The 17,079-nt window shown below is 43.3% G+C and overlaps 1 protein-coding gene across 3 annotated transcripts in view; it reads left to right on the top strand.

Annotated features, from left to right (window-relative positions):
- LOC115207508 (forkhead box protein J3) overlaps positions 1-17,079 on the top strand; it is a 146,003-nt gene that overhangs the window by 103,977 nt on the left and 24,947 nt on the right. For all 3 annotated transcript variants that reach the window (XR_003881020.1, XM_029774622.1, XM_029774623.1), the window contains exon 3: positions 504-578. Coding sequence is in view for 2 of the 3 variants with exons in the window: in XM_029774622.1 (XP_029630482.1) it covers positions 504-578 (75 nt within the window). In the remaining variant the exon portion in view is untranslated. The remainder of the gene's footprint in view (positions 1-503; positions 579-17,079) is intronic.

The following is a 17,079-nucleotide window of genomic DNA, read 5'->3' as shown; positions in this document are numbered from 1 at the left end:
CACCATAATGAGTTAACTTTCAGAATTATCTCCATAATGTATTTCCTTCCCCCCAAAAGAGCCTTGTGTAGCGTTAACTCATATCAGGCATCATCCCAGAGAGGGATTCATTTGGGATTCAAGTTGAGCTTTGATTTTTGTAATTTGAGAAGTAGAAGAAGCCAGGTTGCTTGTAGTCTCCAGAGAGTTGTTACCAGGTAGATTAGACCCTGTGTCTTCCTAGTTGCTTTGGCCAGGTTCAAGGCAAAGATCCAGTGACTGACTGTGTCTAGTCATGGATTTAGCAGATTCATTCCTCAGGGTGTAATTAAAAGGTGATCTTGACAGCAGGAAATGACTTGACACAGGATGATCCTGTAGCATGCTACCAAGATTCACTTTTCACTTTGTCACAATGGCACGGCCTCTGTGGCTATGATATGCTCTCTTCTCAAAGACACGAGACCTCTTCCTCTGTTTTTTTAATCCCCTAACCCCGATATTCTCTCTCTCCCCCCCCACAGAACTCAATACGGCACAATCTGTCATTGAACAAGTGTTTTCTCAAAGTGCCTCGCTCCAAAGATGACCCAGGAAAGGTAAGAGGACTGTCGGTTCAAACCCAACATACAGAGATGACAGTAAATGGAGTGGGAATAAACAGCTGCTGTCCACAGGTTGATGTAGCAGTCTAGACATATGTACTCTTGCAAGAGTCTCATGCCATCTGCACTAGAAAAATGTTAGCTTTGAATGTCTGCCAGTGCTGACAGTTTTTAGAAATGCATGGCATGCTCTTAATCTATTATGAACAGTCCACCCCCACACAATTGCATGGCAAATGTAAATGAGTTATTTTTAAGACCGGCAGGGCAGACTAAGTTGAAGATGTGGTAAAAAGTAGTGATGCATCGATATGACGTTCTTGGCCGATATCCGATATTTTCCTTGCCAAAAAAAACCCGATAACGATATTTAAAATTTTAGCGACCTTTTAAGCAATCTAGTACAGTTAAATAGTTAACACACACACGAACGCAGCAGTCTAAGGTACTGCATCTCAGTGGAAGAGGCGTCACTACAGTCCCTGGTTCGAATCCAGGCTGTATCACATCCGGCTGGGATTGGTAGTCCCATAGGTCTGGGCCGTCATTGTAAATAAGAATTTGTTCTTAACTGACTTTCCTAGTTAAATAAAGGTTACACACACCACACTGACCAAAAAGTTAATTTGTTGGTGTTTACGTATGTCCCCATTACCAGTAAAACATCATCAAAACCTCTTTCTTTCACCTACTTGCTGTGCTGTTTTGTTTTTCATTTGTTCAGTTGTTTCATTCTCTACCAGGATTTCTATGGAACACCACTTGGATCTTTGTGTCAAAGATAACACTATTTGACGTGTCAAATAACACGACATAATCTGTTTCAGTAGCTATAGTTAGCTAGCTAACTATATAGCTAGGTGTCATCTAAAATAACCCTCATTTATAAGACAGTTCTTATTTGATTAATGGTGGTCGGACCCATCTATGTAAAGTTAGCCACAATAGTGGACTTTGTGATTAGCCTTCAAACTAAAAGTAATGCATAATACTACTTTTTCTAGTCATTTGCATCACTGTCTATGACATACTTTTATTTTGAAGGCAAACTGCAAATTCCACTTGCGCCAAATCTTTATTGTGGCTAGCTTCACAACACATAACCCAGTCCTGTCGAGCGTCACTAGCCAGATGAAGCCAGCTGGATGCTTATAACGTTAGCTTTGGGCAACAGGGTTAAGTAGCTGGCTAGCTATTTATTTTCATGAACTGAAGTTCAATTTCAATAGCGAACAAGTGGATACCTAGCTAATACTTACTCACAAGGATTCCTAAATAATTGCTAAGAATAATGAAAATGACCGCAACTTCTACTGGTCATTGTTTTCAGGCTGGTTATATTGGTACTAGCTAGGTGCCAAGCTAAAGCTAGCTACCCCAGAGTTGGCTAGCTACCCCAGAGTTGCGGTTGAACAAATTATGCTTTATTACTAGAGGTCGTCTGATTTATGATTTTTCACTGCCGATTATTGGAGGGCCAAAAAAGGGCCGCTACTGATTAATCGGCCTATTTTATTTTTTTATTTATTTATTTTTACTTAATTTTTTTATTTTTATTTTATTTTGGGGGGATTTATTTATTTGTAATAATGACAATTAGAACAATACTGAATTAACACTTATTTTAACTTAATATAATACATCAATAAAATCAATTTGGTTTAAATAATGCAAAAACAAAGTGTTGGAGAAGAAAGTAAAAGTTCAATATGTGCCATGTAAAAAAGCTAACGTTTAAGTTCATTGCTCAGAACATGAGAACATATGAAAGCTGGTGGTTCCTTTTAACATGAGTCTTCAATATTCCCAGGTAAGAAGTTTTAGGTTGTAGTTATTATAGGAATTATAGGACTATTTCTCTCCATACGATTTGTATTTCATACACCTTTGACTATTGGATGTTCTTATAGGCACTTTAGTATTGCCAGTGTAACAGTATAGCTTCCGTCCCTCTCCTCGCTCCTACCTGGGCTCAAACCAGGAACACATCGACAACAGCCACCCTCGAAGCAGCGTTACCCATGCAGAGCAAGGGGAAAAAACACTCCAAGTCTCAGAGCGAGTGACGTTTGAAACGTTATTAGCGCGCACGCCGCTAACAAGCTAGCCATTTCACATCGGTTACACCAGCCTAATCTTGGGAGTTGACCGGCTTGAAGTCATAAACAGCGTAATGCATTGCGAAGGGCTGCTGGCAAACGCACGAAAGTGCTGTTTGAATGAACGCTTACGAGCCTGCTGCTGACTACCAGCCTATGGGAGCCGTAGGAAGTGTCACGTCATGCCAGAGATCCCCTGTTTTTGTTAGAGATGATCAAGGAGGGCAAGAAATGGTCAGACAGGCCACTTCCTGTAAGGAATCTTCTCAGGTTTTGGCCTGCCAAATGAGTTCTGTTATACTCACAGACACCATTCAAACAGTTTAAAAACTTTAGGGTGTTTTCTATCCAAAGCCAATAATTATATGCATATTCTAGTTACTGGGCAGGAGTAGTAACCAGATTAAATCGGGTACGTTTTTTATCCGGCCGTGCAAATACTGCCCCCTAGCCCCAACAGGTTAATGGATTTCGCCTTTGAGTTGTCTCTCTGAAATGTTCTTACTCTTTCAAATGACTGCTTGATCCACACAGCAGACATTGTATGCTGTGTAGCGCAAAATTTTACGTGGCGTTATTATGGTATGCACGGAAGCTTTGACATCGGTTTTTATCATCCACGTTAAACTAGACATCTTGTTAACCGATATATCGTGCATCCCTAGTAAAAAGCCATTAACCTTGTGGGAATAGGCCAAAATAAGGCCATAGTCAGGCCATTTCTAGTAACTCCCTAAAAGTGCCCCTCAGCACTTCGGAGGAGAGGAAAGGTATTACTAGTATCCCCTGCTGTGTTTAGTTTCTCACATGGTTGGACCATGTGGGCCTATATTTAGTGTATCCTGGTTATGTGAATTGGTCTAACATATGTAATCCCCACTTTGTCTGGAGCACACACACTCTCTCCACACACACACACACACACACACACACACACACACACACACACACACACACACACACACACACACACACACACACACACACACACACACACTCTCTCTCTCCACACACTCTCTCTCCACACACTCTCTCTCCACACACTCTCTCCACACACTCTCTCCACACACTCTCTCTCTCTCCACACACTCTCTCTCTCTCCACACACTCTCTCTCTCTCCACACACACACTCTCTCTCTCTCTCTCTCCACACACACTCTCTCTCTCTCTCCACACACACACACACTCTCTCTCTCCACACACACTCTCTCTCTCTCCACACACACACTCTCTCTCTCCACACACACACACTCTCTCTCTCCACACACACACTCTCTCTCTCTCCACACACACTCTCTCTCTCTCTCCACACACACTCTCTCTCTCTCTCCACACACACACACTCTCTCTCTCCACACACACACACTCTCTCTCTCCACACACACACTCTCTCTCTCCACACACACACACACTCTCTCTCCACACACACACACTCTCTCTCTCTCTCTCTCTCTCTCTCTCTCTCTCTCTCTCTCTCCTCGCACTCCGCGCACTCCGCTCTCCTCTCTCTCCGCGTACTCCGCTCTCGCTCGCTCTCTGCTCTCGCTCTCTGCTCTCTCTGCTCTCTGCTCTCTCTGCTCTCGCTCTCTCTGCTCTCGCTCTCTCTGCTCTCGCTCTCTCTGCTCTCGCTCTCTCTGCTCTCGCTCTCTCTGCTCTCGCTCTCTGCTCTCGCTCTCTGCTCTCGCTCTCTGCTCTCGCTCTCTCTGCTCTCGCTCTCTCTGCTCTCGCTCTCCGCTCTCTCTCTCTGCTCTCGCTCTCTCTACTCGCTCTCTCTCCTCTCTCCGCTCTCCTCTCTGCTCGCTCTGCTGTCTGCTCGCTCTGCTCTCCGCTGGTTAGTCTCCGCTCTCCGCTCTCTCTCCCCTCTGCTCTCTCTCCCCTCTGCTCTCTCTCCCCTCTGCTCTCTCTCCCCTCTGCTCTCTCTCCCCTCTGCTCTCTCTCCCCTCTCTGCTCTCTCTCCCCTCTCTGCTCTCTCTCCCCTCTCTGCTCTCTCTCCCCTCTCTGCTCTCTCTCCCCTCTCTGCTCTCTCTCCCCTCTCTGCTCTCTCTCCCTCTCTGCTCTCTCCCCTCTCTGCTCTCTCCCCTCTCTGCTCTCTCCCCTCTCTGCTCTCTCCCCTCTCTGCTCTCTCCCCTCTCTGCTCTCTCCCCTCTCTGCTCTCTCTCCCCTCTCTGCTCTCTCTCCCCTCTCTGCTCTCTCTCCCCTCTCTCTGCTCTCTCTTCTCTCTCCCCTCTCTCCCCTCTCTCTGCTCTCTCTGCTCTCTCTCTCTCCGCTCTCTCTCTCACTCTCTCTCTCTCTCTCTCTCTCTCTCTCTGCACTCCTTTCTCTCCGCGCACTCCGCTCTCCTCTCTCTCTCCGCTCTCTGCTCTCGCTCTCTCTGCTCTCTGCTCTCGCTCTCTCTGCTCTCGCTCTCTCTGCTCTCGCTCTCTCTGCTCTCGCTCTCTCTCTGCTCTCGCGCTCTCTCTCTGCTCTCGCTCTCTCTCTCTCTGCTCTCTCTCTCTCTGCTCTCGCTCTCTCTCTGCTCTCGCTCTCTCTCTCTCTGCTCTCGCTCTCTCTGCTCTCGCTCTCCGCTCTCGCTCTCTCTGCTCTCGCTCTCTCTACTCGCTCTCTCTCCTCTCTCTCTCTCCGCTCTCCTCTCTGCTCGCTCTGCTGTCTGCTCGCTCTGCTCTCCGCTGGTTAGTCTCCGCTCTCCTCTCTCCCCTCTCTCTCCCCTCTCTCTCCCCTCTCTCTCCCCTCTCTCTCCCCTCTCTCTCCCCTCTCTCTCCCCTCTGCTCTCTCTCCCCTCTGCTCTCTCCCTCTGCTCCTCTCCCCTCTGCTCTCTCTCCCCTCTGCTCTCTCTCCCCTCTGCTCTCTCTCTCCTCTGCTCTCTCTCCCCTTTGCTCTCTCTCCCCTCTGCTCTCTCTCCCCTCTGCTCTCTCTCCCCTCTGCTCTCTCTCCCCTCTGCTCTCTCTCCCCTCTGCTCTCTCTCCCCTCTGCTCTCTCCCCCCTCTGCTCTCTCCCCCCTCTGCTCTCTCCCCCCTCTGCTCTCTCCCCCCTCTGCTCTCTCTCCCCTCTGCTCTCTCTCCCCTCTGCTCTCTCTCCCCTCTGCTCTCTCTCCCCTCTGCTCTCTCCCCTGCTCTCTCTCCCCTCTGCTCTCTCTCCCCTCTGCTCTCTCTCCCCTCTGCTCTCTCTCCCCTCTGCTCTCTCTCCCCTCTGCTCTCTCTCCCCTCTGCTCTCTCCCCTCTCTGCTCTCTCCCCTCTCTGCTCTCCCCTCTCTGCTCTCTCTCCCCTCTCTGCTCTCTCTCCCCCCTCTCTGCTCTCTCTCCCCTCTCTGCTCTCTCTCCCTCTCTGCTCTCTCTCCCCTCTCTCTGCTCTCTCCGCTCTCTCTGCTCTCTATCCCCTCTCTCTGCTCTCTATCCCCTCTCTCTGCTCTCTATCCCCTCTCTGCTCTCTCTGCTCTCCGCTCTCTGCTCTCTCTGCTCTCTGCTCTCTCTCTCTCTGCTCTCTCTGCCTTCTCGCCGCTCTCTCACGAATCTCTGCTCTCTCCCCGCTCTCTCCCCGCTCTCTGCTCTCTCGCCGCTCTCTCCCCGCTCTCTGCTCTCTCCCCGCTCTCTGCTCTCTCCCCGCTCTCTCCCCGCTCTCTGCTCTCTCCCCGCTCTCTCTCCCCGCTCTCTCCCGCTCTCTCCCCGCTCTCTCCCCGCTCTCTGCTCTCTCCCCGCTCTCTGCTCTCTCGCCGCTCTCTCCCCGCTCTCTGCTCTCTCCCCGCTCTCTCCCCGCTCTCTGCTCTCTCCCCGCTCTCTGCTCTCTCCCCGCTCTCTCCCCGCTCTCTGCTCTCTCCCCGCTCTCTGCTCTCTCCCCGCTCTCCGCTCTCTCGCTCTCCACACTCACACAGGCTTGAAGTGCTACACCGAGCTATGAGCTGTAGAGGATGGGGACTGAATGCTTAATTTCATGTTTTGCTGTAATCCTCTGATGTTGACTCTCCTGGGAGCTGCTCCACTAAATACAAACCATCTATTGCTGTATGGATCCCATTCCAAATGCATGGCCAACATGCTCGCATCCTTAATGTTTCATTTGGAATTTCTCTCCCCCCGAAGATAACTTCAAAGAAGCGCTAGCCTCTCTTGATATGTTACATCAATATTGTAATGTGGCAGGAATATGAGCACTGCTGGTTGTATGAGATAGACATGGCTCTCACCTTTCTCTGAGATGGAGAGAGAGAGAGATGATGGCAGGCATGGCATACTCCTTTACCATGGAGATAAGGGGGTACAGTGTAGTGCAGATACTACTCCCACTGCAGATAGACCTACATTAATTTACATGATGTTAACTGGTTAGTTTCAACTCAGTGACTAGGGTCTGGTTTCAATGATGGACGCGTTTGGCATAGAGGAACTACGTCACTACTTGTAAATAAGAATTTGTTCTTAACTGACTTGCCTAGTTAAATAAAGGTTAAATGAAAAAAAAAGACTTTACCAACTTGAATAAAATTCAAGAGATAGTTAGCAAGAGAGATTATGGAGGATATTTTTAATGAGTGCATTTCGTCTTACACTCTTGGGAATTGGCCTATATGGATAGGGATAAATTAATATTTCTTACATAAGAAATATGGAAAATATACACACAACCATGGGAGCAATTAAAAGGGAACAGTTTGGGCATAATGGGAAAATTATTACACTAAAGGTGAGGACAACAATTCACCTGACACTAGTGAATCCAAACATTACACTGTAGAGGTCGACCGATTCTGAGTTTTCAATACCGATTATTGGAGGACCAAAAAAAGCCCATAACGATTATTCGGACAAATTTTTCTTTAATTATTTTACATTTTATAAATAAATAAATATATATTTATTTATTTATAATAATGACAATTACAACAATACTGAATGAACACTTTTATTTTAACTTAATATAATACATCAATAAAATATGTTCAATTTGGTTTAAATAATGCAAAAACAAAGTGTTGGAGAAGAAAGTAAAAGTGCAATATGTGCCATGTAAAAAAGCAAACGTTTAAGTTCCTTGCTCAGAACATGAGAACATATGAAAGCTGGTGGTTCCTTTTAACATGAGTCTTCAATATTCGATATTCTAATCTCGGGAATTGATAGGCTTGAAGTCATAAACAGCGCTGTGCCTCAAGCATTGTGAAGAGCTGCTGGCAAATGCAGTGAAGTGTTTGAATGAATGCTTACGAGCCTGCTGCTGCCTACCACCACTCAGTCAGACTGCTCTATGAAATCATAGACTTAATTATAATATAATAACACACAGAAATACGAGCCTTAGGTCATTAATATGGTCGAATCCGAAAACTATCATCTCGAAAACAAAACGTTTATTCTTTCAGTGAAAGTAGAAGTGACACAATTTCCCTAGTTTAAAATTGCCTGCTAACATGAATTTCTTTTAACTAAATATGCAGGTTTAAAAATATATACTTCTGTGTATTGATTTTAAAAAAGGCATCGATGTTTATGGTTAGGTACATTCGTGCAACGATTGTGCTTTTTTCGCAAATGTGCTTTGTTAAATCATCCCGTTTGGCGAAGTTGGCTGTCTTTGTTAGGAAGAAATAGTCTTCGCAGTTCGCAACGAGCCAGGCGGCCCAAACTGCTGCATATACCCTGGCTCTGTTGCAAGAGAAGTGACACATTTCCCCTAGTTAAAAGAAATTCATGTTAGCAGGCAATATTAACTAAATGTGCAGGTTTAAAAATATATACTTGTGTATTGATTTTAAGGCGTTGATGTTTATGGTTAGGTACATTGGTGCAACGACAGTGCTTTTTTTGCGAATGCGCTTGTTAAATCAACACCCGTTTGTCGAAGTAGGCTGCGATTCAATGATAAATTAACAGGCACCGCATCGATTATATGCAACGCAGGACAAGCTAGATGAAATAGTAATATCATCAACCATGTGTAGTTAACTAGTGATTATGTTAAGATTGATTGTTTTTTATAAGATACGTTTAATGCTAGCTAGCACCTTACCTTGGCTCCTTGCTGCACTCGCATAACAGGTAGTCAGCCTGCCACGCAGTCTCCTCGTGGAGTGCAATGTAATCGGCCATGATCGGTGTCCAAAAATGCCGATTACCGGTTATGAAAACTTGGCCATTCCGATTAATCGGTCGACCTCTATTACACTGTTGATTTTGTCATTTACTGTACTTTTCACCACATTTGTTGATAACAAAAATGGATACATTCAGTAACATAAGAATTTTCTTGGGAAATTTGGGGGAAGTACAACATAAGACATAAAAATTACAAGGGTTTGAGTAAGAGGACATACTGGTGTTTCCAAGTTGTCACACACCTCACCATGTGTGCTGAGTTCCTAAGTCATTTCAATGCACTTTCATGACTCAGAGTTTTCAACTAGAAGGTGCTTTTTTAAGCTCTCCTAGCTGTGCCGTGGAGGAACTACACAAGCACACTTTTCTTGGACCACAGCCCTGTATCCCCGCCTTTACACAATTACTGTTGTTTACGCAATCCAAAAACAGCCCATTATAAATCACAATCTGGGTCATGTGAGCATAATTTTAAAGCTTGTTCTTTTGCCAACATGACTAGTTAAATTCTAAGATAAGATCTTATTGTTTAGGCTTTCAGTAGGCAATTCAGAGAGACAGATTAGTAATTTTGGTGCACATAGAATGGAGTCATGAGTGCGTTCAAATGCAAGGTCTGTGGTAAATTTTCTTAAGAATACAACAGGCTAATTCTGTTCAGGACAACCCAGGATATGACGTCATGTCATCTTGTAACTACATCAAACATAGTGATCATAAACGTTAACACTGTATTTTACATGGAAATGTGAAGTGCACATTTGGACTCACTGGTGTGTGGCTTGTATGACATCAAAGTAGTATTTATTATGGTTCTCAACGTTTCATTTTTCAAAATACATTGAGTCCTCGTAATTTACAGCATTTCCCTCACTGAGACAAGAAAACATTATCAAAAGTTGCCCAATTACCGGTAGGGGGGTCAAATTCAGAACTGTAACAATTTAAGTACCTAACTGTGATTTTGTCAAATGAAAATGGTCCAAAAAATAAATGGCTTCTGAGAAAATAGCAATTTATCAACAAGAATTTAGCTTAGACTGTCTGTGAGTGGTGTGAGTGGGAAAGGGAAAACTGAAAATTGTCTGTTATTGGCAGAGAGGTTTAGAACTCTTTATTGGTCTATGAACTCATTTACTGCATGTTAATAGAAGGCCAAAACACCATCTCACCAAAACAGGCTGAAATTGCAGGCAGTCTTTTCAAATAGCTCTTACACTAGAAAGGCTTCTTTTTTTCAGTGTCAAAGTATTATTCCAACCTCAGGGGATGGATAGATAGTGTGTGTTTTTGCGCGCGCACAAACATATATATTTTATTTATTTATTTGTACCAGTCAAAAGTTTGGAAACCTACTCATTCAAGGGTTTTCTTTATTTTTACTATTATCTACATTGTCGAATAATAGTGAGGACATCAAAACTATGAAATGACACACATGGAATCATGTAGTAACCAAAAAAGTGTTAAACACATCAAGATATATTTGAGATTCTTCAAAGTAGCCACCCTTTGCCTTGATGACAGCTTTGTACACTCTTGGTAATCTCGCAACCAGCTTCATTAGGTAGTCACCTGGAATGCCTTTCCAACTGTCTTGAAGGAGTTCCCACATATGCTGAGCACTAGTTGGCTGCTTTTCCTTGACTCTGCGGTCCCAACTCATCCCAAACCATCTCAATTAGAGGTCGAATCGATTATGATTTTTTTCAACGCCGATACCGATTATTGGAGGACCAAAAAAGCCGATACCGATTAATCGGCCGAATTGTTTTCTTTATTTGTAATAATGACAATTACAACAATACTGAATGAACACTTATTTTAACTTAATATAATACATCAATAAAATCAATTTAGCCTGGCATAAATAATGAAACATGTTCAATTTGGTTTAAATAATGCAAAAACAAAGTGTTGGAGAAGAAAGTAAAAGTGCAATATGTGCCTTGTAAGAAAGCTAACGTTTAAGTTCCTTGCTCAGAACATGAGAACATATGAAAGCTGGTGGTTCCTTTTAATATTAGTCTTCAATATTCCCAGGTAAGAAGTTTTAGGTTGTAGTTATTATAGGAATTACAGGACTATTTTTCTCCATACGATTTGTATTTCATATACCTTTGACTATTGGATGTTCTTATAGGCACTTTAGTATTGCCAGTGTAACAGTATAGCTTCCGTCCCTCTCCTCGCTCCTACCTGGGCTCGAACCAGGAACACATCGACAACAGCCACCCTCGAAGCAGCGTTACCCATGCAGAGCAAGGGGAAAAACCACTCCAAGTCTCAGAGCGAGTGACGTTTGAAACGTTATTAGTGCGCACCCCGCTAACAAGCTAGCCATTTCACATCGGTTACACCAGCCTAATCTTGGGAGTTGAAGGCTTGAATTCATAAACAGCGCAATGCTTGAAGCACAGCGAAGAGCTGCTGGCAAAACGCACGAAAGTGCTGTTTGAATGAATGCTTACGAGCCTGCTGCTGCCTACCACCGCTCAGTCAGACTGCTCTATCAAATCATAGACTTAATTATAATATAATAAACACACAGAAATACGAGCCTTAGGTCATTAATATGGTCGAATCCGAAAACTATCATCTCGAAAACAAAACGTTTTTCCTTTCAGTGAAATACGGAACCGTTCCGTATTTTATCTAACGGGTGGCATCCCTAAGTCTAAATATTCCTTTTACATTGCACAACCTTCAATGTTATGTCATAATTACGTAAAATTCTGTGAAATTAGTTCGCAACGAGCCAGGCGGCCCAAACTGTTGCATATACCCTGACCCTGCGTGCAATAAATGCAAAATGACACAATTTCACCTGGTTAATATTGCCTGCTAACCTGGATTTCTTTTAGCAAAATATGCAGGTTTAAAAATATATACTTCTGTGTATTGATTTTAAGAAAGGCATTGATGTTTGTGGTTAGGTACAGTCGTGCAACGATTGTGCTTTTTTCGCAAATGCGCTTTTGTTAAGTCATCCCCCGTTTGGCGAAGTCGGCTGTCTTTGTTATGAAGAAATAGTCTTCACAGTTCGCAACGAGCCAGGCGGCCCAAACTGCTGCATATACCCTGACTCTGTTGCAAGAGAAGTGACACATCTTCCCTAGTTAAAAGAAATTCATGTTAGCAGGCAATATTAACTAAATATGCAGGTTTAAAATATATACTTGTGTATTGATTTTAAGAAAGGCATTGATTATGGTTGGAGCAACGTGTACTTAAGCGATTATATGCAACGCAGGACAGGCTAGATACACTAGTAATATCATCAACCATGTGTAGTTAACTAGTGATTATAATTGATTTATCATTTTTTATAAGATAACATTAATGCTAGCTAGCAACTTACTTTGGCTTCTTACTGCATTCGCATAACAGGCAGGCTCCTTGTGGAGTGCAATGTAAAGCAGGTGGTTAGAGTGTTGGACTAGTTAACCGTAAGGTTGCAAGATTGAATCCCCGAGCTGACAAGGTAAAAATCTGTCGTTCTGCCCCTGAACAAGCCAGTTAACCCACCGTTCCTAGGCCGTCATTGAAAATAAGAATGTGTTCTTAATTAACCTCTTACATCTAGATGTTCCGCTAGCGGAACGCCTCGCCAATATCCAATGATAGAGCGTGGCGCGAATTACAAACTCCTCAAAAATCCCAAAACTTCAATTTTTCAAACATATGACTATTTTACACCATTTTAAAGACAAGACTCTCCTTTATCTAACCACATTGTCCGATTTTAAAAAGGCTACAACGAAAGCAAAACATTAGATTGTCAGGAGAGTACCCAGCCAGAAATAATCACACAGCCATTTTTCAAGCTAGCATATGTCACAAAAACCAAAACCACAGCTAAATGCAGCACTAACCTTTGATGATCTTCATCAGATGACACTCCAAGGACATTATGTTATACAATACATGCATGTTTTGTTCAATCAAGTTCATATTTTTCAAAAACCAGCTTTTTACATTAGCATGTGACGTTCAGAACTAGCATACCCACCGAAAACTTCCGGTGAATTTACTAAATTACTCACGATAAACGTTCACAAAAAAACATAACAATTATTTTAAGAATTATAGATACAGAACTCCTTTATGCAATCGCGGTGTCGGATTTTAAAATAGCTTTTCGGTGAAAGCACATTTTGCAATATTCTGAGTAGATAGCCCGGCCATCACAGGCTAGCTATTTTGACACCCACCAAGTTTGGCACTCACCAAACTCAGATTTACTATAAGAAAAATTAGATTACCTTTGCTGTTCTTCGTCAGAATGCACTCCCAGGACTTCTACTTCAACACCCAATGTTTTGGTTCCAAATAATCCATAGTTATATCCAAATAGTGCCGTTTTGTTCTTGCGTTCAAGACACTATCCGAAGGGTGACGCGCCGGCGCGTATCGTGACAAAAAAAATCTAAATATTCCATTACCGTACTTCGAAGCATGTCAAACGCTGTTTAAAATCAATTTTTATGCGATTTTTCTCGTAAAATAGCGATAATATTCCGACCGGGAGACGTTGTTTTCGTTCAAAGACTGAAAGAAGAAAATGGTGTCTTCACATGCACGCGGGCGCCCGTGTCATTGTTCTCAGATCGACCACTATCCAAATCCCCTACTGTTTTCCGCCCAGGGACTGCAGAGTCATCATTCCCCGTTCTGGCGCCTTCTGAGAGCCTATGGGAGCCTTAGAAATTGTCACGTTACAGCAGAGATCCTCTATTTTCCATAAAGAGGCTATAGAAGGACAAGAAATGGTCAGAGAGGGCACTTCCTGTATGGAATCTTCTCAGGTTTTGGCCTGCCATATGAGTTCTGTTATACTCACAGACACCATTCAAACAGTTTTAGAAACTTTAGGGTGTTTTCTATCCAAATCAAACAATTATATGCATATTCTAGTTTCTGGGCAGGAGTAATAACCAGATTAAATCGGGTACGTTTTTTATCCGGCCGTGAAAATACTGCCCCCATCCTAAACAGGTTAACTGACTTGCCTAGTTAAATAAAGGTGTAAAAAAAATACCGATTTCCGATTGTTATGAAAATGTGAAATCAGCCCTAATTAATCAGCCATTCCAATTAATCGGTCGACCTCTAATCTCAATTGGGTTGAGGTCGGGTGATTGTGGAGGCCAGGTCATCTGATACAGCACTCCGTCACTCTCCTTCTTGGTCAAATAGCCTGGAGGTGTGTTGGGTCATTGTCCTGTTGAAAAACAAATGATAGTCGCACTAAGTGCTAACCAGATGGGATGGTGTATTGCTGCAGAATGCTGTGGTAGCCATGCTGTTTAAGTGTGCCTTGAATTCTAAATAAATCACTGACAGTGTCACCATCACACCACCACCTCCATGCCTTTTTTTGTTTAACCTTTATTTAACTAGGCACCTCTTTTTGACAACATCCGGTGAAAATGCAGAGCGGCAAACTCAAAATACAAAAATCATAATATTAAACGTTCATGAACATACAAGTGTCCTACATCATTTAAAAGCTTAACTTCTTCCAACCGCATTGTCAGATTTCAAAAAGGCTTCACGGCGAAAGCATACCATGCGATTATCTGAGGACAGTGTCCCTCATACAAAAGCATTAAAAACATTTTCCAAACCAGCAGAGGCGTCAGAAATGCAGATAGAATAAATCACTTACCTTTGAAGATCTTCCTCTGTTTGCAATCCCCAAGGGTTCCAGCTACACAACAAATGGTCGGTTTGTTCGATAAAGTCCTTCTTTATATCCCAGAAAAGGCAGTTTAGTTGGCACGTTTGATTCACTAATCCACTCGTTCCACTCGTTCAACATGCATACAAAGAACCCCAAAGTTACCAACAAACTTCGTCCAAACAAGTCAAACAACGTTTCTAAGCAATCCTTAGGTACCCTAATATGTAAATAAACGATCAAATTTAAGCCAGTATGTTCAATACCGGAGACAAAAAAAACAAAGTGCGCGCCCTCATCCACGTGCGCCACAAGACTACAGTCCAAAATGAGAGCCACCTTGAAAAACTACAATTACTAACTCATTTTTCAAAAAACAAGCCTGAAACCCTTTCTAAAGACTGTTGACGTCTAGTGGAAGCCATAGGAACTGCAATCTGTGAGGAATTCCTTTGAATATCCCATAGACAAACAATTGAATGGGTGGTGACCTCAAACAAAATAAATATTTAAAATCCGAATGGATTCTCCTCGGGTTTTCACCTGCCATATCAGTGATGTTATACTCACATACATTATTTTAACAGTTTTAGAAACTTCAGAGTGTTTTCTATCCAATGCTACCAATCATATGCATATCCTTGCTTCTGGGCCTGAGTAACGGGCAGTTTACTTTGGGCACATCAGTCATCCGAACTTCAGAATACCTCCCCCTATCCTTAAGAAGTTTTAAGAACGAATTCTTATTTTCAATGATGTCCTAGGAACAGTGGGTGAATTGCCTTGTTCAGGGGCAGAACAACATATTTTTACCTTGTCATCTCGGGGATTCGATCTTGCAATCTTTCAGTTACAAGTCCAATGCTCTAACCACTAGGCTACCTGCCTCCCACCGCTTCACGGTGAGAACCACCATGTAGAGGTCATCCGTTCACAATCTGTCTCACAATCAAAAATCTCAAATTTGAACTCATCAGATCAAAGGACAGATTACCACTGGCCCAATGACCATTGGTTGTGTTTCTTGGCCCAAGCAAATCTCTTCTTATTATTGGTGTCCTTTAGTAGTGGTTTCTTTGCAGCAATTCGACCATGAAGGCCTGATTCATGCAGTCTCCTCTGAACAGTTGGTGAGATGTCTGTTACTTGAACTCTGTGAAACATTTGTTTGGTTTGCAATCTGAGGAGCAGTTAATTGCTGATTTCTGAGGCTGTTAACTCTAATGAACTTATCCTCTGCAGCAGAGGTAACTATGGATTTTCCTGTCCTGTGGCGGTCCTCATGATAGCCAGTTTCATCATAGCACTTGATGGTTTTTGGGACTGCACTTGAAGAAACTTCCAAAGTTCTTGACATTTTCTGTATTGACTGACTTTCATGTCTTAAAGTAATGATGGACTGTCATTTATCTTTGCTTATTTGAGCTGTTCTTGCCATAATCTGGACTTAGCCCTATTTGGTAAAATACCATCTTCTGAAATACCCCCCCTGAAACCGAAAGGTTGCTGGATCAAATCCCCGAGCTGACAAGATACAAATCTGCTGTTCTGCCCCTGAGCAAGGCAGTTAACCCTCTGTTCCCCAGGCGCTGAAGACGTGGATGTCGATTTTTAGTTATTTAACCAGGTAGGCCAGTTGAGAACAAGCTCTCAATTACAACTACGACCTGGCCAAGATAAAGCAAAGCAGTGCAACACAAACAACACATGGAATAAACAAACGTACAGTCAATAACACAATAGAAAAGTCTATACACAGTGTGTGCAAATGAAGTAAGATTAGGGAGGTAAGGCAATAAATAGGCCATAGTGGCGAAATAATTACAATTTCACAATTAAACACTGGAGTGATAGATGAGCAGAAGATGAATGTGCAAGTAGAGATACTGGGGTGCAAAGGAGGGAAAAAAGAATAACATGGGGATGAGGTAGTTGGGTGGGCTATTTACAGATGGGCTGTGTACAGGTGCAATGATCTGTAAACTGCTCTGACAGCTGATGCTTGAAGTTAGTGAGGGAGATATAAGGCTTCAGTGATTTTTGCAATTTGTTCCAGCCATTGGCATCAGCGAACTGGAAGGAAAGGCGGCCAAAGCAGGAGTTGGCTTTGGGGGTGACCAGTGAAATATACCTGCTGGAGCACGTGCTGCTAGGTTGACCAGTGAGCTGAGATAAGACGGGGCTTTACCTAGCAAAGACTTAGATGACCTGGAGCCAGTGGGTTAGGCGACGAATATGAAGCGAGGGCCAGCCAAGGAGAGCATACAGATCGCAGAGGTGGGTAGTATATGGGGCTTTGGTGAGAAAATGGATGGCACTGTGATAGACTACATCCAATTTGCTGAGTAGAGTGTTGGAGGCTATTTTGTAAATGACATCGCTGAAGTCAAGGATCGGTAGGATAGTCCGTTTTACGAGGGTATGTTTGGCAGCATGAGTGAAGGATGCTTTGTTGCAAAATAGGAAGCTGATTCTCGATTTAATTTAGGATTGGAGATGCTTGATGTGAGTCTGGAAGGAGAGTTTACAGTCTAACCAGACACCTAGGTATTTGCAGTTGTCCACATATTCTAAGTCAGAACCATCCAGAGTAGTGATGCTAGTTGGGCGGGCAGGTGCGGGCAGCGAT

The sequence above is a fragment of the Salmo trutta genome, chromosome 14 (genome assembly GCF_901001165.1).
Source record: "Salmo trutta chromosome 14, fSalTru1.1, whole genome shotgun sequence".
Lineage (NCBI taxonomy): Eukaryota > Metazoa > Chordata > Actinopteri > Salmoniformes > Salmonidae > Salmo > Salmo trutta.
The sequence above is the reverse complement of the archived record's forward strand: the minus strand, read 5'-3'. Positions and strand labels throughout refer to the sequence as shown.